This window comes from Octopus bimaculoides, chromosome 1 (genome assembly GCF_046866305.1).
Source record: "Octopus bimaculoides isolate indiv1 chromosome 1, ASM4686630v1, whole genome shotgun sequence".
Classification (NCBI taxonomy): Eukaryota; Metazoa; Mollusca; class Cephalopoda; order Octopoda; family Octopodidae; genus Octopus; species Octopus bimaculoides.
In genome coordinates, this window is record NC_142928.1 from 114,767,103 (window position 1) to 114,790,157 (window position 23,055).

A 23,055-nucleotide genomic window follows, 5' to 3' on the forward strand; every position below is an offset into this window, starting at 1 on the left:
ACTACCTAGCACAGTACTAGTTACAGAGGGTGTCAGCCACTCTATTTACCAAAGGGCCTTGTCAAAATTAAAATAAAACACATTTCTATCAGCAACAAGTATAGGTTATTTGTGTGAAGTGTAACTGTGTTGTATAATACAAATATTCATAAAAATTAACCTGCATTCAATGAGTTTTGTGACACTTGGTGAGGCTGAATCTAACTTGGCTGTCCAAGTGAACGATCATATCAAAATACATTGTTTCCAATTTGACCCCCTTTATAGTTAAAATTTGTTGTGAAAATTGGATGAATATGTGGTAATACATAAAATTGGCAACATGACTAGATATAATTCTGAGCTTCATAAAATTTAATTGACATTATGAGCAGAAGAGCTTCTTCAGCAGTAGAGCTTTTTTATGGTTATTGGAAATGTTTCATTAACAATTTATCTAGTTTACTTTTAATCCTCCATAGGTAAATAATATGAGTACAAAATAAAATCTCTAGGAAATATCAATAATGTACGGTTATCTGTCTTCTTAAATGAATATTTGATACATGTGGTGACCTATTTGTTTTAAAACTAAGCATGATTGACTAATATGGTTGGTTCAGATTTCCAGTTGAAGTCCTTACACTTCACTTAATACATATATATATCATCATCATCATCATCGTTTAATGTCTGCTTTCCATGCTAGCATAGGTTGTGTGTGTGTGTGTGTTAGTCTGCACAGAAATAATGTTTTGAAGAAGTTAGTGGGTACTGCCAGAAAGATTAGCATTCCCTGCACCACACTATAAGAAGATGAACACTTTGAAAGGAGGCACTATCAACAAATGGCTTATCAGCTACTTTTATTTGAAAAAGCGATCATCAAGCAAGTTGAGGATTTACCTGTGAATATAAGAAGTTTATCATCCATGGCAACTGTAAGAGCATTCACTGAGACATCACATAAATCTTCCTCCTCTGGGGAAAGTGTAGTGTAAGTTGTTTTCACATATGAAGCAGTTTCTTGTGTTGTCATAGGAATAGTTGTCTTGGGATTTTTATCAGTTATTAGTTCTTTAGTGCTGACTGGTTTTCCTAACATCAATAAACAAAGTATACATTTTTTTAAAGCAACAACAATATCGCAGACATTATTTTGAGTACAAAAGAAACAGCAACATAGGCACATACGTGCCCCCCCCCCACATGTATAGAATATAAAGAATGTCAGGAGGTATGAGATAAATATATTTATTTCACCAGTTGATATTCATAAGATTATGATAATTTCATAGCCAATATCATAGAAAATGATTTATTTGTGTATAATAAATTATTTTACATGTCTGTATTAGTGCATATGTTATAGATTATATAATATAATTGTACAATTTATAAGGTAATACAGGTGATACTGAATAGTTGTTATGTTAGGTTGTCTATATATATGAAAATTTGCTTTTTTTTCATGTATATATGTTTATAGGTCTATATGAATGTGTGTATGCCTCACCTCATACATGAAGGTGGAGACATACAAGGAAACCGAACGAAAACAAACATGGAGGGTCATTAGACCAGAACGAGAGGAAAATAGTGAACGCTGGGAGAAATATTTTTTTGAAAAGCGAAAGAATAGAAGAGAGAGATAAAAACACGTCCGTTCTTTCGAAAGATGGACGATGGTCACGTATGAGAAACGAGAAAGAGAAAGAGAGAGAGAGAGAGAGAGAGAGAGAGGGGGGAGAGAGAAAAATAGAAACAGGGGGAGAGAGAGACAGATAGAAAACGATGAATGGGGGAGTGGGAGGAAAAGGGAATTAGAGAAGGTTAGAGGAAGAAAACAGTATAGAGAGTCGCATCAAAAAGGTGAAAATAAACTTACTTGGAAATGGATGCATCGCGTTCAATTGAATAATAAATAATTATATATATATATATATATATCAATATATTATAAATTAACTACCAACAAAAATAATTGGTAAGCTAACTCAAAAAATCATCACCAAAAATAGCACAAAAAAACAACAGCGAAGGTATGTAGACTCTTCAAGAATCGATCCATTTGGTTATATTAATAATAATAAAGGAGTTACGACGCAAAAACTTATATATTCAAAGGAGCATATTTATCTTCAATATATATTTCAGTATAAAGAATTCATTAAGAGACTTAATAAATCAAAATTTCTTTACACGTCTTCAGGAATAAATATAACACCAGAAAAACTACATTCGGTTTAAAAATACAAACCGTTCATGGCGAAAAAAATTCACAATTACAAAAACCGAACAAATTTTTAAAGTTTTAGCAAAAAGAACGCTATTACCTACATGCACGCATCCGCGTGTGCGCCCGTACACACACGCACACACGTTCATGCGCGCACACACGTGCACGCTCACATTCATATGCATGCATACACAAACAAGCAAAATTCACAAGCCATAAACACACACACACATACACATACACACACTTATACACACACATACATCCACATACATACATACATATATATATATATATATATATATATATATATATATATATATATATATATATATATATATATATATATATATATATATAAAAAATAAGCAGCACGGATTTCAAAGGTGATTGCAGTACGCACATTTCATGCTACTTCAATTTATTTAAGTAATAAATTGAAGTAGCATGAAACGTGCGTACTGAAATCACCTTTGAAATCCGTGTTGCTTATTTTTTGATTTTAATCACCTATCCTTTTGGGATGCGATATTCGGGTGCCTACGCATAAGTACCATATTCAAGCATTGAATCTATATCTAAACCGTCTATATATATATATATATATATATAAATAAATATATAAAAAAATTATATATATATATATATATATATATATATATATATATATGGGTACAAGACGTCACCAACGGTGCAAATAACACGAAATAGATAAACAAACTAGTTAAATACGTAAATAACGAGAAAAAAGAGAAACAAGACAAGTAACCACAGAAAAAGGACCCTTCATCAGTTGTCGGCTATCTATCTACTCCTCATTTCGAGCATTCAACAACAGTATGAGTCTTCAAAGACAGTTGCTCTTGTAAATTCTAAAATAAAATTCAGGATTTATGGAGGGTCAAGGTTGGGAACAAAAACATGACAGTAGGACCGTTTTTCTTTTCCTGTACGGACGTTCAAAAGAACGGACATGTTTTTATCTCTCTCTTTTCAAAAACCTTTCTCCCAGCGTTCACTATTTTCCTTTCTTTCTGATCTAAAGACCCTCAATGTTTGTTTTCGTTTGGTTTCCTTGTATGTCTCCACTGTCATGTTTTTGTTCCTAATCTTGACCCTCCATAAGTCCTAAATTTTATTTTAGAATTTATAGGAGCAACTGTCTTTGAAGACTCATATTGTCCAAGTACTGTCCAAGTGCTGTTAGATCATGTGAACTCAATAAAGCCATCCATACAGTTCACAATGGAAAAAGAAAAAGACAATCAGCTAGCATTCCTGGACGTATTAATAACACGCACCAAGTATGGATCCGTATACCGCAAGCTGACCTTCACTGGACGATACCTCAGCTTCAACTCCCACCATTCATACAGTGTAAAGAGAGGGATTGCTCAATGCCTAAAACATTGAGCAATGAATCTAAGTAGTGATCGTGATATACCACGAAGAAATGATCAAGCTCAGTAACAATCTCTTAAGCAACAACTACCCCAAAAGCATACTCTCAGCTCCAATTAGGAAGAAAAGAGAGGAAGAAACTGATAAACTGTCCACAGTCTGTCTACCCTATGTGAAAGGCCTCTCCAAAAAGATACAAAAAATAAGCGGCCCATATGACATCAGGACAGTATTCAAGAGTAATACAACACTTCGCAAATATCTCCTTCGAGTAAAACCACCGATAGAAGAGAATATGACCAAGAACTGCGTGTACTCCATCCCATGCAGCTGTGGTAGGTTATACAAAGGTGAAACATGTCGCCCCCTCAAAATAAGGGTAGTGGAACATGGTAAAGCTGTGATACGGGGAGATATTGATAAATCGGCTATAGCAGATCATGTATGGAAAAATGGAGACCTCCTCCCTCTGTGGGATGAAGTGAAAATAATAGACAGAGAACACTACTGGAAAATACGAAAACTGAAAGAAGCAGCACATATGTTAGGACACAACAACCTCCTGAGCAGACCGAGTACAGATATGAACAACATATGGGAACCGGTATTAAGGAAGGGTAGGAGAATATTAGATTTATAAGCCCTAAAATTCACTCCATAATTGACCACGAGCGTATGGCGTAGTGGTTAAGAGCGCCTGCTACTAATCCCAAGATTCCGCGCTCGATTTCACCAAGACACCTGATGAAGGCTGGAGGGTATACCAGCCGGATCGTTGTGTTAACAACAAACAAGATGAGGACAAATATCCGTCAATTGTAAATAATGTACATAATTCCTCATCTCTTAAATATAGAACTGTTTTTGTTTTCTATCATTTTTTACATTTAATTTTTCTACTCTGGCTTTGCTACACATTTTAAATTATATTTTCGGAAAGTTAATTTGTGATTCCTTAACAACAATGTAACCTTCATATAATTAAGGTATCTTTGGCCTGATGAGGATCTGATAACTAGGAAACATATATAGCCTGGACTTTACCTGCTCCACTACCTCAATTTGGATTTTTATTTACATTCATAGCAACTCTTGTTGCTAACCATGAACTATCTAAAAAGAAACTTTTTAAGCTTATCGAACTTTGATAGAGGAAAAGCGTACAACCCCCACCAATAAATTATTGCTCCTGAACGTTGTTTTTTTTATACCTACCATGGACTGCTGAAAGCCTACAAACTTGGATCCTTGGATCTTATAATTACATATCAATAAGTACATATACATGTATACATGAGCACACGCACATATATATTCATACATGCACACGTACATACCCATATATAGACACATGTACACATATATTTACATGTATATATACACATATAGATGTAGGGATGGCTGTGTGGTAAGGAACTTGCTTCCCAACCACATGGTTCTGGACTTAGTCCTGCAGCGTTGCACCTTGAGTAAGTGTCTCCTACTTGGGCTGACTGAAGCCTTGTGAGTGGATTTAGTAGTCTGAAACTCAAAGAAGCCCATTATATAAGTGTGTGTGTGTCTTTGTGTTTGTGTCTTCCTTCCGCTACCACTTCACAGCTATGTTGGTGTGTTTACGTCCCTGTGACTTAATGGTTTGGCGAAAGAGACAGATAGAAGGCTTTACAAAATTAAGTACTGGGGTCAATTCATTCAACTAAGAATTCTTGAAGACGGTACCTCAGCGTGGCCACAGACTAATGACTGACACCAAGTAAAATATAAAAAAATATACACATGGGCGCAGGCGTTGTTGTGTGGTAAGAAGCTTGCTTCCCAACCACATAGTTCCGGGTTCAGTCCCACTGCGTGGCACCTTGGACGAATGTCTTCTACAATAGCCTCAGGCCAACCAAAGCCCTATAAGTGCGTTTAGTAGACGGAAGCTGAAAGAAACCTGTTGTGTATATATATATATATATTTATATATTTATATATTTGATCCTTTATATTGAACACTCAATATTTCATCTACATTCAATACTTTCTTTCATGGTGCCATCCATTTTTATTTTATATTGTATATTGTATATCATATTATATATTGTATATTCCATATTCTATACCCCACATTAGTTCTGCAGGAATATAAATAAAACATAAAAAACAGACAGTGTTGGAACTCTTTTAAGCAAAATAATATATTCCTCTATACACAATCATACAAAAACCCCCACCTTTTTTGTATTTATTTTTACTCGCATATATATATATATATATATATATATATATATATATATATATATATATATATATATAATTTAGAGAAAAGAACCAAAGTTCATAAACTCATCAATGAAAATCCACAGTCACATATAGAGAAAATTAATAAGTAAATACACTATAAAGAAGTATAAAATACTTTCATTCATGTTTTTATATCTCTTTATTCTATTCTTTTTCTTTACGCAATATCTTCACGCGACTTCTTTCTAACAAACGCTTATTTATTAGTATAACGTTTACAATTTTAGTTTAAACTATAGCATCGTTGAGATAAGTATTGCTTTTATGTTCAATAATATTGTTAAATGATTTTCTATCATTGATTGGTAATATATATATTTTTATATTAATTTACTTGATAATTAATGTTAGCCGATATCCTATTTAACAATAAGTTAATAGTATAAAGTTTAACATCTTAATTTAAACCAAAACTTCGATTAGATTAGTGTTGCATTTATTTCCAATAATATTGTTTAATTTTTCTTTTTGATTTATTCGATAAATAAGTATTTTTTATATAATTTCTTTGATTATTGGTTAATATTCTAATTAAGGTTAAGTTAATAGTATAACATTTATAATTTTATTTAAACTAAAGATTCGATTAGATAAGTTTTGCATTTCTTTGCAATAATTTTGGTGATATAATTATTTTTATATAAATTAATCTATATAAATCATTTTTTGTTAGTTTATATTAAAATTATATTACGTTTATAATTTTAGTTTAACCTAAAACTTCATTTAAATTGTATTTTAAACGGAAGAATCATTAAGATAAGATTTGTATTTCATATTTCTGTTAGTTTATATTCTAATAAACGTAAAGTTAATAATGTCACGTTTATATTTTTTGATAAGATTAGTATTAGATTTCTTTTTAATAATATTGTTTAGCATCTTTCTATCTTGATATAATAAGTATTTTTATATATATTCATTTGTTATTTATTGTTGGTTGATATATACATTCATTTTATTATTGTTGTATTTCGACCTGAAGATTAGCTATAGTTTTGAATAGAATTGATTTTCGATTGATTTAATCGATTTTATTTTATTTTCTCTTTGAAAATTTGGTTATGAAACACGTGTAGTCGTTTTATAATTATTATTCTATGATTCTTACTTTGTATTTTATACTTCTTTATAGTGTATTTACTTATTAATTTTCTCTATATGTGAGTGTGGATTTTCATGGATGAGTTCATGAACTTTGGTTCTTTTCTCTAAATTATATATTTATATATTATATACTGTGAAACTTAATTTAATTTAAATTTTTGATAAATTGAATTTAAATGAGTTTTTACCTGTAAATTTGGATTTTTATTCCTAATATTATATATATATATATTTGTGTTTGTCCCCACCACCATCACTTGACAACCAATGTTGGTGTGTTTATGTCCCTGTAACTTTGCGGTTCGGCAAAAGAGACAAATAGAATATGTACTAGGTTTACAAATAATAAGTCATGGGGTCGATTTGTTCGACTAAAGGTGGTGCTCCAGCATGACCAAAGTCAAATGACTGAAACAAGTAAAAGAATGCACTAACGCACAGACGTGCGCGCGCGCGCGTATTTTCACACATTTCATTCATATGTGTCTGTATGATGTATATGTATATGTATATATATATATATATATATATATATATATATATATATATATATATATATATATATATATATATATGTGATATAATATAATATATTAGGTTGGCAACTAAGTTCCCGCCGTTTTTTTCATTTTGGAATTTATTGCGTTTTTTTTATTTTGGAAACTATCTTTTTGAGAATTCTATTTTTGAATCATTTTGAAAGAGACAAATATGAAAACCAAGTTAACCACGTTCAATTCTAGTTGGCACAAAAATGTCCCACTATCTGAGTTTCTTGCCTTTTTTAGGCTCTGTTTTTCCAAAGTTGAATAACGAGTAAGAATAATGAAATATTGTGATGAATCAATGAGTGACGTATCTAAATATTGGTAAGTTCATTTTGTCATAGGCATGGATCAGAAATAAATATAAAATATAGCATTTCTGTAGTCATTTACCAATATAAATTGGCAAATGGTGCCATTGTTTTAGATACTGAAATAACAAGTTCTAAAATAGCTTTGGATTCACTTTTAGGATCAAATCCGTTATGGAATAAAAATACAAATAAATATAATCACAAAGATAGAGAAAGTATATGTAAAGGTATGAAAATACAAAGATAGTGAAGTATGTGAAAGGATGAAAATTGTTAGTGAAATATAAAAAAAATTTACAGTTTACTTTACAAATTTGGTGCTTCATCCAGTACAAATCATAACAGAGATAGTGATATTTCACCAGTCACAGCTATATATATATATATATATATATATATATATATATATATATATATATATATATATATATATATATATATATATACACACACACATATATATATGTACATATACACACATACACATATATATAAACACACACATATATTTTTCAAGAGGAATGAAGATAAGGAACAATTCTTTACAAAAATGAAGATATTAGGATGGGCAATAATGTACAAGGGAAAGATCATAAATTTTCTTCTCTACACGCTTCTAAGTGTTCACTCAGTGGAATCTTTCGTAGTTCCTCCTGTGAGACATGTTGTCGGTGAATTCTGGCTCGTTGGCAGAAAGAATTTCTAGTTTTGCCAATGTAATTCTCCTTGGGGCAGGTTATGCAGTATGTTACGTCCCGCGTCTTGCAATTCATGTCTGCATTTACTTTGAATGTGTGACCACTCTTAAATTTTATTTGTTTGTTCCACTCTATATATTTGTAGATGGGGTTGCTGCAGGTTCCACATCTACCATCTCTACACTCTTTTATGAAGAATTTAGTTTTATTCTCTGATGAGAATTTTGCTCTTGTTAGGTGTTTCTTTAAGTCTTTTTCTTGGCGTTTACTGTTTTTATGCAATATTTGTTTAGTTGGTTTCCCATTTTGGGACTTTGTAGAACTATTGGTAAGTTTGAATGTATAATGTGAAACATATTGGTGATTCCAGGGTTGTGTGTGTTAATGAAAGGGATGATGTTTTCTTTGTTTTTCTTTTTTGGTGTTCTGAGTTGTGTGATGTCCAGTTTCATTGCTCTTGAGATTCCGTTTTTTTATAAATTTGAGTGGGTATTTCTGTTCTAGTAGGAAGTTTTTAAGTTCATCTAGTCTTATTTGGCGTGTTTGTGAGTCAGTCACTATGCTGCATATGCATTTTGCCATATAAATGGAATGTTGCTTTTTTTATGTGGGATGGGTGGCAGGAGTAGAAATTTAAATATTGGTGTGTCTTTTTTTTTGTAGTAGATGTCTATTGTGATGATGGAGTTGTGTATCTTGATGTTGATGTCTAGGAAGGGAAGTTCGTTATAGCTGGTATCTATCGTGAAGTGGATAGATGGGTGCAGTGTGTTGAGGATGTTCTGGAATGTTCGTAGATCTGATCTGTTCCAAAAGATGAAACAATCATCGAGGTAGTGTTTTCACTTTTTCTTGATGTCTTCTCTGAGGTTGTGTTCGAAGACGTTCCGTATAGTTTGTTCTCAAGGCAACCCATCACTAGGTTGGCATATGAAGGTGCGAATTTCGTACACATAGCCGTGCCCTTAACTATCGGTATGACTTGTTGTTAAATGAGAATGTGTTCTCTTCAAGTAGTAATTGGGTGGCTTTGGTGATAAAGTCTGTTTTGAAACGTTTATCTATGAGTTTCCTGTATTTTTCTACCCAGTGTTTTATTGCTTCTAGACCCAGGGTGTGTGGCATGTTCGTTTATAAGTTTGTGACATCGAAGCTTGCAAGTATAGTGTTTTCCAGAACCGTATTTGGAATGTGTGTGAGGAAGTCTATGCCATCCATTATGTAGCTTGGTATCAGTGGGCATAAAAGTTTGAGGAGTACATCTATGAAGTGGCTTAGTTGCTGTGTTGGTGCTTGGGGCCCTGCAACTATTGGTCTCATTGTGAGGTCTGCGGGCCTTTGTATTCTTATATAATGGTTCCTCTGTTCATTTATGGCTCTCAGTATTTCCGAGCTTTTATGAACTTTAGGTAATCAATAAAAATTGCTTTCTTTGGTTCCTGAGTTGCATAAATAGACTTTCTCCTTGTCTGTAAAGGAGTCCTGGTATTCATTGATTAATGTTCCAATTTTTTTTATTGTTGCTTTCTCCAGTTGTGTTGATTCCTCTTTGTAGTATGTCTGGTTATTAAGTATCTCCAGTATCTTTTCTTTGTAGTAATCTGTATCCATAATTACTATTGCTCCACCTTCGTCAGCTTCTTTTAAAATGATCAACTTGTCCTTATTTAGTATTTGTAAGGTTTGTTTTTCTCCTCGGCAGCGGTTCTGTTTGCATTTATGTGTGTTGAGAGGGAATTTGGAGATTGTCTCTATGTATGCGTCTAGGTGTTTGTCACATCCCTTGTGAAGGGTGAAATGGGATTTTTTTCCTTATGATTGAGTTATCTTCTGTTTCCTTATTTTCAAAAAATTCCATAAGGCGGAGGCGGCGGCTAAACTCGTCTATATCAGTGTTTAGTACTATGAGATTTGAAGTGGGTGTGGGTGTAAATTTGAGGCCTTTTAGTGGTAGGTTCATTTCATTTTCGCTAAGTTCTCTTTTAGATAGGTTTATTATTTTGGGGTCTATGTGTTTCATGTGTTCATTCGAAATTTTGGTGTGTTGGGTCTGGAGTATGGTTGAAGTATCCTTTCCCTAAAAAGGGGGTTGTGTTGTTGCGTCTCCAAATTCCATTTTCAGGTTTTAGGTTTTCTTGTAGAGGTAGGGGTGGTCTATATGGCCTGTATGTGCTGGTTTGTCTGTGGTAGTTGTTTTCTTCCCATCTGGGCCTATTTCCATTCTTGGGGTTCAGGTTTCCTTGTGGGTAGTTGAATGGTTCATATTGTGTGTTTGTATTGTTTTGATAGTGGTGGTTGTTTCTATCCATCTTGCAAATTTGTGGGGTCGCATGAGATTGGTGTTTGTATGGTTTGGATTTCCTCGATTTTTATTGTAGGGTATGTGTTGATTTTTATCTACTTGTCTATTGTTCCATGTGTGTATCCATTTAGGGTGTCCAGTGTTATGTGTTGGTGGTTGTTCATATTCTGTTTGCTCTCTCCAAGTGTTATAGGTTGTTGGTTGTATGTGTTGCTTGTCTTGCATATTTTGTGTGTCTGTTTATTGGGGGGTTTGGCAGTGCAAGGAGCAGGATTTTGGTTTGTGTTTGGTAGGGTTTATGTGGATGTCTGGGGGTCCAATATGTTTGTGATTTTGGTTTGTTGTATCTTTTCGTTTGTTTTGGTGGTATTGTTTTCATAATATATATTTTGTTTTCATATATATATATATATATATATATATATATATATATATATATATATATATATATATACATACATACATACATGGATATATGGGTACGGGACGTCACCAACGGTGCAAATAACATACACAGGAGAGATAGATACACAACGTGGACAGTAATTACAGGACAAAAACAAGTGAAATACGTAAGCAACGAGAAAAAAAAATGGTAAACAGGACAAGTTAACACATAAAAAGGATCATTCATCAATTGTCGGCTGTCTATCTACTCCTTTCGAGCATTCAAAAGACAATATGAGTAATCAAAGACAGTAGCTCCCATAAATTCTAAAAATTTAGGATTTATAAGGGTCAAAGTTGGGAACATATATATAACAGTATATATATATATGTATGTATACAGTAATACCTTATTTTACGAGGAACCGTTTTAGAAGACTTTAGGTTTACGAGTTTTTATTTTTCAAGCACAAAATCCAAATTTTGACTGAAGCGCAAAAATTTCTGTTATCATAGCAAATGCTTTTGTGTGTTACTGAGAAATTTATAGAGAGCGAAATAAAACTTCTGAGAAAACAACTCTAGACTTGATTTTTTAAAAAGAAATCTACGTGTCCGTCTATAAGTGCTTGTGAATCGGCGATCGTGTCTACAAGTGATGGTGTGCGCGAGTCTAGTGCGAGTGAAAGTGATTCAGAAAACAATTATAAATAATATTTTTAAAAATTATATATGATATTGACATTCTTTTTACTCTATTCTTTACATTCTGCAGTTGTTTTATTGTCCTTTATTTACGAATATTATAAATGTTATAGGTAAAATATTTTTCTGGAAATGACTTACGATTTATTGCTACTTCGGAAAATTATTGCTCTGCTTTATGAGACTCGCTTTACGAGCAGTTTCCGGGAACAAATTCACTCGTATATCAAGGCATTACTATATATATATATATATATATATATAAAATAAAAAAAGATTAGCGATCTATACAAATCAAATTTTTATATATAAAAGATGGAGGTGGAAATAGCACAGAAGTAAATCTAAGAAATTTCAAATTAGAAACAACTTAATAAGATGATTTAAAAATTATATAAACAAAATATAGTATTTTACTGGTTTCGATAATCAAATCTCATCGTATCAAATATTAGGAAAAATTTATGAAAATTTGAAATGAAAATAGTTTATCTTCTGTCTGGAGGTCAAAAACATGTCTGGAGGTATTTCGTTGTAGTCTTCTTTAAATATAGTTTGGTATAGAATTCAAGGTGCAAGGGAGTGGCTTAAAAGCATTTATGTCCACCTGTGTGTGAGTATGTGTGTGTGTGTGTGTGTGTGTGTGTGTGTGTGTGTGTGTGTGTGTGTGTGTGTGTGTATTGTGTTGAATGTCCGTCCTTTCAATATGTTTGGATGTGTATGTTGTGATGAATGTCTTGTTGAAGAAAGAATTAGGAATTTTCTTTGGGTTTGTTGCTTTCTTTTGAGTGTCTCCACCTGTGTGAATGAGTGTGTGTGTGTTTTATCAATGTTTTCTTTTGTGTGAATGTGTGTGTGTGTATGTGTGTGTGAGTGTATGTGCGTGTGTGTATGTTCGTGTGCGTGTACCGACGTGTGTGCGTGTATGTGTGTTTGTGTGTGTGTTTGTATCTGTGCCGAGGTGTGTATGTGTGTTTGCGACGTTTTCTTGTGTGTGTATGTGAGCATGTATTTGTGTGGGTGTGCAGACGTGTGTGTATGTTTTTGCGATGTTTTGTTTTGTGTGTGCGTGCGTGTGTATATATGTGTGTGTTTGTGTGTGTGTGTGTGTGTGTGTGTGTTTGTGTAAGCGCAGAAGTGCGCGTGTCTTGCCTTCGTACTGCGGCAAACGTGTGGCCAAGGTGCGAGTGAGTAAGGTGCCATCCGAACTGAAACTTTAAACACATAAACACACTATACGATCATGTAATCAGTATGCGTGCGCGCAACTACCGGAAGTTGTTGCGTACTAGTACCGAAAGATTTCCCCAAAAACGTCACTATTCAAGAGATAAGTGATATCATGAAGGCTTTATCCAATAACGATGGTACAGTGCAAGAGGTGGCAAACAAATTTAGTGTTTCAAAGTGAACAGTACAGCGCATAAAGAGATTTGGAGTTGCTTCAAGCGGTAGAATTGGCAAGTGTGGGCCAAAGCATAAAACGTCAGTGATCACAGACTGAATCATTGTGCAAATGGCTGTTATGGAGCCTCAGAAGACACTGTCAGTGTCAAATTGTCTGCCATGATACTTTGTCACCGGCTGAAGGAAAATGGCAAAGCCATGTCTTACTAACAAAATGCGCTACAAACGTTTGGAGTGAGCCAAAGATCATTTGTTCTGGACTGTTGACGATTGGGCCAATGTATGCTTTTCTGGCGAGGCATCCTTCGAGTATCAGAATGCAAATTGACCAGCCATTTGGCATCGTGTTGGATCTCCCAAGCCGGTGACGCAACGCGTTAGATTTCCAACCAAAGTAATGGTGTGATCCATGATGTCTGTACACGGTACTGGTCACTTGCTCCTAGAGGGAGGGATAATGAATGTCAAAAATACGTGAAATTACTACGTACAAGAATGTCGCAGACTCGAGAATGGTTTGGCAATAACGAATGAACTTTCATGCACGACAGGGTTCCTTGTTAAAGATTATCTCTTGCGAAAAAGTGTCACCGTTCTGCAGTGACTGGGGAACAGCCCTGAAATAAATCCCATAGAGATATTGTAGGCCGTGATGAAGTCGCGTTTGCAGTCCAAAACAGTTACCAATAAACAGGGGATTAAAGATCCAATAGTTATCGAAACGTGTCAACGTCAGATTGCTTCGATACCGCTGTGAATATTGGCTTTGGTCGAGGTAAAAGGCAGTCATACCAAATATTGAAAGAAGGTGACTTATAATATGCTACACTACACTTTCACTTAGTGTCATACATCGTTATAAAAATAAATTTCGTTCGGAAAAACGTATACGCTTACATGTACATACACATATCTTTTTGTAAGCATGCATACACATGCATCTTGTTATAATGTGGATTCTTGTCCACTTGTATATTGTTGTCGGCACTGTAATATTCTTGTCGCAACTATTATGTTGTGACGGTATTCCGCGTCTTATTACGCTTGATTCATCTATCGTGCTATCGCTGATCGCTCCGCAAGACAACGACTTTGGAACGTATGTATCACGTAACTGGCACCGACTCCAACTGAGAACTAGTACAACGACTCTGCTTTCTTTATTTGGCACTACGGCCATAATACAGAGGGGGATACTACAAGGACAGACAACACAAAACGTGGGGTACATATAGCGAATGATGAAAAATTGGATTATTTGTAATGAAAAATGGAATGGCTTACGATCCCCCAAAACTCGCAGTTCCATTTTACTGTTCTTGTATACGTTTTCCTATCGTTCTCAATTATCTGTTATATATTCATTTAGATCCTCCCTCGCAACTACATTAGCGAGGCTCTCGTAACGAACAATTTTTTGTGATCTAGTAATTAACTTGGGAAACAATCTATCCAGTCTTTCTATTCTTTCATCCTCCAACAACACAGCCTTCAAATCCTATGAATCCGAGTTCAATCTCATTCTAATCAGCCCTTTCATTTTGGTCAACTTCTTCTCCAGTTCAATATCTTTTTTATAATACATTATCCTTCTTCGGTTCCGTCTTTCCTGTCGTTCTACTCTCTCTGCATATGCTTGCGCAAACATTTTCTCCACCCAATCATCAGTTTCCGTCGTTCTATCTTTTTCACCGCTTGTTGTTTCTGGGTCTGTAGTTCGAGATTCAGTCTCTTCCGTTTCGTTCACCAATGTTTTTTCCGCCTTTCCTGCTTTCCTCTGTTTTTGGGGGGTTTTGGATGGTGACTCCACCCTCAATTTTTTCCTGTCAACCGCAGCTTCCTCTTCCCTTTCTTCCACCTCCTCCACCTCTGCCTTACTGCTTCTTTCTGTCTCCTCTATGTGTACTTCTCTTAGGGGACACCTTGCCTGCATGTGTCCCCTATTTTTGCATTGGTAACATATTGGGGGTCTCCCCTCCACCACAACTCTTAGTCGTGTTTCATCGGGGAGCACCAACTCCTCCGCGATGTTGTGCAGATCCGGTAGGGACACATGGATTAGGACTTCTAATCCAAATCCCCACCAGTTAATCTCTTTCGACTTCTCCACCTTCACAACTTCCACCTCTTCCTTACAATTGAAAATGATTGCTGCCACCAGCCATTCTTCGTTGATCACTGGGAGCACTCTGCCTATTCTTACTCTCGTGGCACGTTTCCCGCAGTAAGTTGGCAAGAGTGCCGACCTTGCAGTTCTTAAGGCCACCGTGGAGTGCCTTTTCGTATTTTCCTCATTTCTGAAACGCACCTCTACTGTGCCGAATTTCCTTCCTCTAGAATAGAAGGTTGTCATTTCCTTCACTTGGCTAAGACACTCCTCTATATCTTCCGTCGCTGCTACTTCAATTTTCCTTCTTTCCACATTTAGTGTTCTGTACACTATAATTCTTTTCTCAGCGCGCTGCGCGTCTCTTTCGGGGGCGTCACTCTAAAGCAACCTACTTTCACAATTAATTTTTTGTGGTTTAAAATTTTCTTCATGTCCATTTTAATTTCCGTCATTTCCATAGCGTTGGCAGATAGGCTTTTGCCTTCAGCCGCATAGTAACTTGCTGTATTCATTCATACCCAGCACTGGGTATTACAACAATTTACAAAAATATTCAAAAATGTTCAACAATAACAATTTTTTTCAACAGTATTCTTTAGCAACAGCAAAAATTCCGACTCACCGCAACGCTTTCTTAAACCAAAATCACAACGCAAACTAAAACTTCTGCTACTACTGAACTCCTACAACAACTGACTGGCTGACTTTATAGTGGCTGGTGAGACCACTTTGTCACGTGGGAAAGATGTACTATTTTCACAACACATCTATCTGTGTGAAGATATATACATATATACACACATGCATATATATATATATATACAGATAATATATATATATATATATATACATATATTTACGCACATACACACACATATGTACACATACAGTTATATTCATATACATGTCTCCAAATTTACATATATATACCCACATATACATACACATAAATATATACATATGTATGTATATATATCTATATCTATATATATATTGGCCTAACAGCCCTTACCGTTTGCTCTCACTGTTCTGTTTGTTTTTACTGTCTTGTTCTCACTATCCTGTTCTTGTTTACACTTTCACCCTCCGCAAAAATTTCCAAATTTTAATTAATTTACTTGCGGGAAGGACTGCTCCAACGAAGTCGCGTATTGTCCTTGCCTTCATAACGCAGAGTAGATGGAGCAGGGACAACTGAAAAAGGGTAATATTCTTTATTTTGCATGTCTCGTTTCTCTGTTTGTTTTTTCGTTGTTCGAAAAAAAAGTTCGTTTTCTGTCTTCGTCTTTATGTTTTCGCTTCTCATTGTGTTTAACGTTTTTTGTGATGTCCTGTACCCATATATGCTTGTATGTATACATATAGATGTCAGTATGTACATCTATGCTTGGATATATGCATATACTTATATATTATTTATGTTATATATATATATATATATATATATATATATATATATATATATATATATATATATATATATATAATTAAGTGTATTCCTTTTATCTTAATGAATAAAAATTCTTCTGATAGAATAAATGGGTTAATAGAAACCAATGTAGCAAAGAACACAAAATAACTGGTTTAGTTCCTGTTTTTAAGGCAGGAACTCCTTGAAATTTTGGGTATTTGAGTATATTTAAGAATTTAAGGATTGGAGAAAACGCATGTTATAATTGTATACTTTATTCCTACATATGTTTCAAAGGATTACAACCTGTGTGATCCATAGGGATCTTTGATATTAAAATTGTAACCTTCTCATCAGGGAAAGCATGGGAATCATCTTAAACGTAAGACATTATGACCGATTATCGGTCATAATGTCTTACGTTTAAGATGTTTGTCTCCTTTTTCAATTATATATATATATATATATATATATATATATATATATATATATATATATATATATATATATATAATTGAAAAAGGAGACAAACGCTCAGGATGTTATTAAAACATTTACATCTTCATATCTTCTACACGTGTTTCGATGACTGCATTCAAAATACGTCCGACAGGAAGAATTATGGTCAGGTATGCATCAATCTCATCGGGAAAGATATAAAAAACAACACTCATCAAATAGACGTTTTTACAGATATAGGTCGCCCTAGAAAATGCGACATATTTATATGTATATGCACGCACACGTAGACACACGCGTTTTTGCAACATATATATATATATATATATATATATATATATATATATATATATATATATATATATATATATATATATATATATATATATATATACATACATACATATATGTATATACGTATATATATCTACACACAAATATATATATACATATACATACTTACATACATACAGTCTACTGGAGTGATATAGATAGAATGAAGCATGTCACCACTAGACTGAAACAGCTGTAAGTCATTATCCCATTTTCTGTCACTATATGTCATTTTTTAATTACTGATATGACATAATATGTCACATATGTTTGTATATTGTTATTATTGACCTTTTAGTAAACAAATAAACAAGTAAATTGATACAATACAATGTCTGCAAGTTGATGAATAACACCTATTCCTCTCCATTTTCTTATTGCTATTATATATATATATATATATATATATATATATATATATATATATTTATAGTTTTATCAATACGAACATATATGTATGCAAACATATACTCATACATACATACACATAAACTCAAACATCTACTCACACCACATACGTATACGTTAATAGACTTTTACGACCATCTACTTATGCGCATAACACACGTACACATACAAGCACAAGCGCATACATATTCCAAAACATAGACAGATCCAAACACATACTTACATACACAGATACACATTTACGCAAGCACAAATACACGTTTGTATGCAATCATACCATTCATACATACAGGAGCAAAACCTGATATATACGCGTGTACATATATGGAAAACCAAGTAGTGAGGGAGCGCTAAAAATTTAAAAGTGTCGTTGAGGAAATATACTTCATAGAGTGAGAGAAGAAAAGGTATTGAAAAACAGGGAGGAGGGAAGAGAAAACAAGGTAAAAAGGGAGAGAGAGAGAGAGAGAGAAGAGAGAGTAACGGGCAAAATTGTATAGATAAAAATAGGAATAGAAAAAATGAAGGGAATAGTAAAGGTTATGAGAAGTAACATAGAAGAATAAACAAAAGATAATTTTCAGAAAATTATTATTAGGTAATGGGCAGATACTATTTGAAAAAAACTGAAGGAATGTTTTTTCCAGTATGTACACTTGTAAACTCTCTCCGTAAACCTGTTTACCAGTTTATGCTTGGAAAATAAAATAAAAAATTGCTCTTCCGTACAAAGACAAAAAGATTTCCCACTAACACAGAGAAACAATCTAGATAAAATTTTCTATTCTAAAGAAAAGAGTCTTTAAGATGCCAGATTAGTTTACTAAGTCCGGTGGAGTTACGCTTTCGATTGTATTGGAAGGTAAAGTAATGGTTAGCCAGTCTGGATTTCAAAAACGTAGAGGATAAACATATATAGGTTGAAGTATATTACTTTCTGCGTGTATGTGTACGTGTGTTTATACGTATAAGTTGATAGTCGTAAACGTCTATTAACGTATCCGTATGTATTTATGTATGTGGTGTGAGTATATGTATGAGCGTATGTGTATGCATCTATCTATGTGTGAGTGTGTATATGTTTGCATACATATATGTTCGTGTTGGTAAAAATATGAATATGGATATATATATATATATATATATATATATATATATATATATATATATATATATATATATATATATATACATATGTATGTATGTATGTGTATGTATGTATATATATATATATATATATATATATATATATATATATATGTATTAACTGAAGTGTATCCATTATGCCCGATCTTACAAATCGGTTCAACGGAGTGTTAGGTAACAGTCCGATTGCGTAACCCTGTGCTCTTCAGAGATATCAATTATGGAATGAAATATGGCAGCTGCTCTCTGTTGTTGGGGATGAACAGGCCTGGTACCATAAACACCATCTGTGGGGGTGTTGCAAGTCGGCAAGAGTTTTCTGGAAAAGAGTTTATTGGAAATGTATCTTTAAGGCTGTAGAAATTAAATGTCTGCAGTGGTACTATATGCATAACGTTTGTGGGGTAGGGGTATCCAAAGGCCGCATGCACATCTGTGTTCGTTAGTGTGTTTTCTTTCTTTTACGTTTTGGATAAATTCTTGAGGAGTTTATGTATACATGCAGTGTAAGTAGGGGTATGAGGTCTCACATTGGGTGTGGTGGAAAAAGGTCTATTGGGTGAATTTAGGGGTGTGTGTTTGTGAGTGTGCTTGTGTATGTTCTAGTCAAACTCTTTGCCGAATTCCCAGATACTGGTAGTTAGAGGGCCGAAATTGGGAGACTGGTGATTATAGTCACAGTGGGACACGCGGGTATGGTAGGATATAATTCCTTTTATGTGGCCAGGGATTAAAAATTCATTTCTGCTGTTCAGGTAGATGTCTGGGTGCTGGGAGCTCTTTTCTCAACCAAGCATAATCTGCACTTCCTTCTGGTATGCTTTAAATTTCTCTAGAATCCTTCACTTTTTACTGTACTGAATGGTACTTTCTTTCAATGACCATACACGCTTGGCTAGGGTTGTGGCATTATCTCTCCCTGGGATGTTGAAGGAAGACTTGTGGTTGTTATAGCGGGTTCTGAAGGGGCTTTCAGTTGCCCCATGCTTACATACATACATACATACATACATACATACATACATACATACATACACGCATACATAACACACACATATACACACATTTATATATACAACTATAAACATGTACATGGATGTATACATACAGATTGAGAGAAAAAAATGCATGTTAAATAATAATATCTCGACATAACGTTTCTGCATGTAAGTATTATACTTATTATAAGATATAATAAAATAAATTATCTTTGCTTGTTTTAAGTTACGAAACAATTGTTGTGATATAAGAATTTCCATTGGTTGAATAAATTTTATCATTCTATTTTCTCACGTTATTTATAACTTCATACGCTCCTTATAGTTTTCTTTTGTATCGTACTATATATTCTTTGTTTTATAGAACGGTACATTAAGGAGCATTGTTATGAGTACCACTGGCTCAGTTGAAGCCATATATTGTGACTTCAGTTCATTTATATATATATATATATATATATATTTATATATAAATATATATATATATGTGTGTGTGTGTGTGTGTGTGTGTGTGTGCGTGCGTGTGTGTGTGCGTGCGTGCGTGCGTGTGTATATTTATGTGTGTGTGTCAGTGTTTGCCACTAACCAATGCTTGACAACCGATGTTGGTGTGCTTACATCTCTGTAACTTAATGGTTCAGCAAAAGAGACCGATACAATAAGCACTAAGCTTGCAAAGAATAAGCTCTAAGGTCGATTTCTTCGACTAAAATACCCTTTAAGGTAATGCTCTAGCATGGCCGCAGTCAAATGACTGAAATAAGTAAAAGAATAAAAGAGAAGAATAAAAGATATATATATTTAACTCTATCTCCTTATATATATATATATATATATATATACCCCCCCCCATATATATATATATATATATATATATATATATATATATACACACCCACACATATATAGTATACATACATATACATATGCACATATACTAACATATACATAGATATTGATTCGAATATATTTACACCTATAAAAGTTTATATACAATTGCTCACACGGGAAAAAATTTAAAATCAAGCTGTTCGTATTAGATATTAGATATGTATTGCAATGTGTCGTGGACTTTTTATATGCCGAAACTTTTCATATTTTCTATGTGGGCATCGAACTAATAATTTCTCAACTTGGTTAATTGTACTAATTTTACAATGTAAGATTTCAATTCTTCCTATTAAATATAAACTACACAATTTACTTCCAGATTTATAAAAAGTAGTGTTTCTAAAAATTGGCCAAGATAGTGAATATTTAATATTAATATCTCTTAATTCTCATATTATGGTAACCAAATAAGCCATATTTAATTTTCCATATTTAAAAGAAGATAAATGGTTATATATATGTAATTAATAGCGACAGAAGCAGTATATCAAAAGGCAATCTTTATTTATAGGTGTGTTAGAACACAAAATACTGCGTTGCTTATCTTGAGAGAAACTCTCATATAGACACTTGGCGCATAAATACACTCGTCGGGTACGTCCGATGGAACTGCCAGATCGCGTGATTTCTCCCTGCTTGGGCTCCTCAGTGGCAGATATCTGGTAGTGACATAACAGCCGAAACCCCTGATCAATAATATATAGAATTGGAGTGACTTACTCAAGCTTTGATGTCGCAAATAGTCAGTAGGCTTATCTATATATATACATGTAGATGTACACCATTTCGATACTGTAATGACAGATACTTTCAGAGAGAGAGAAAGAGAGAGAGAGAGAGAGAAAGAGAGAGAGAAAGAGAGAGAGAGAGAGAGATGTATATGTATACATATAGATGTATATGTACACGTATATGTATAGATATATATATATATAGATAGATAGATCTATATGCATACATGTATATGTATACATATGTGTAGATGTATATATATATATAGATGTACATATAATATGTACACATATATACATATATATACATGCATACAGATATCTATACATATATACACCCATCACACACACATACACATGCACACAAACACACACATTAGTCATTTGTTTTCTTATCCTAAACTACGTCAAAAGTACTGAATGGATCTTTATGAAATTTGGAAATTATATTCTTTGCATAACGGCCATAACTCCCATGAAAATTCATATATTTTTGATGTTGATGAAATTTTAACCCGAACATAACAGATGAGCATTATTTAGAAAATGACGTCACACGTTATCGAGGCTACCATTCTTTCTGGATGTGCAAAAGGGGATGACGTTTTTATTCCAAGAATTCCTCTTACTCCATCAGGAGCAGACATTCCTTTTACATTCAGAAGACTACAATTCCCCCTTCGTGTGACTTTTGCCATGTCCATAAACAAATCTCAGGGTCAAACACTGTCTGTAGCTGGTCTTCTCTTGGAAGAGCCCTGCTTCTCACATGGACAACTGTATGTTGGCTGCTCAAGAGTGGGCAGCAAAAAAAAACCTATTTGTATATGCTCCACAAGGGAAAACAAGGAACATTGTTTACAACGAGGTGTTATAATTACAACAGCAAGAAAGTATGTACATGATCACCTTCTTTTACGAAACTTCATTGACTTTCATATATTTATATTGATATACATATATATACGTGTGTGTTGGGTGCGTGTGTGTATATACATCTCTATATATAAAGATGATGCGTAGTCGAGACGGCGTTTTTAGATTTCATTATTCTTTTTAACCCGGGCAACGCCGGGTATTTCTGCTAGTTAGAAATAATTATTAGAGACAGAAGCAGTATTAATGCCGAAAGGTAAATAACGCAGTATTTTGTGTTCTAAGACAATGTCTACGTTTAGTTGGATATTTGCTAGGTGCA

General features: G+C 33.8%; 1 protein-coding gene across 5 annotated transcripts in view; it reads right to left on the reverse strand.

Moving 5' to 3' along the window:
• The window catches only part of LOC106879964 (interstitial collagenase), a 158,866-nt gene that overhangs the window by 40,806 nt on the left and 95,005 nt on the right, over window positions 1-23,055 (reverse strand). For all 5 annotated transcript variants that reach the window (XM_089356230.1, XM_089356228.1, XM_014929723.3 and 2 more), the window contains one exon: window positions 886-1,077. In XM_089356230.1, the coding sequence (XP_089212356.1) occupies window positions 886-1,077 (192 nt within the window). The remainder of the gene's footprint in view (window positions 1-885; window positions 1,078-23,055) is intronic.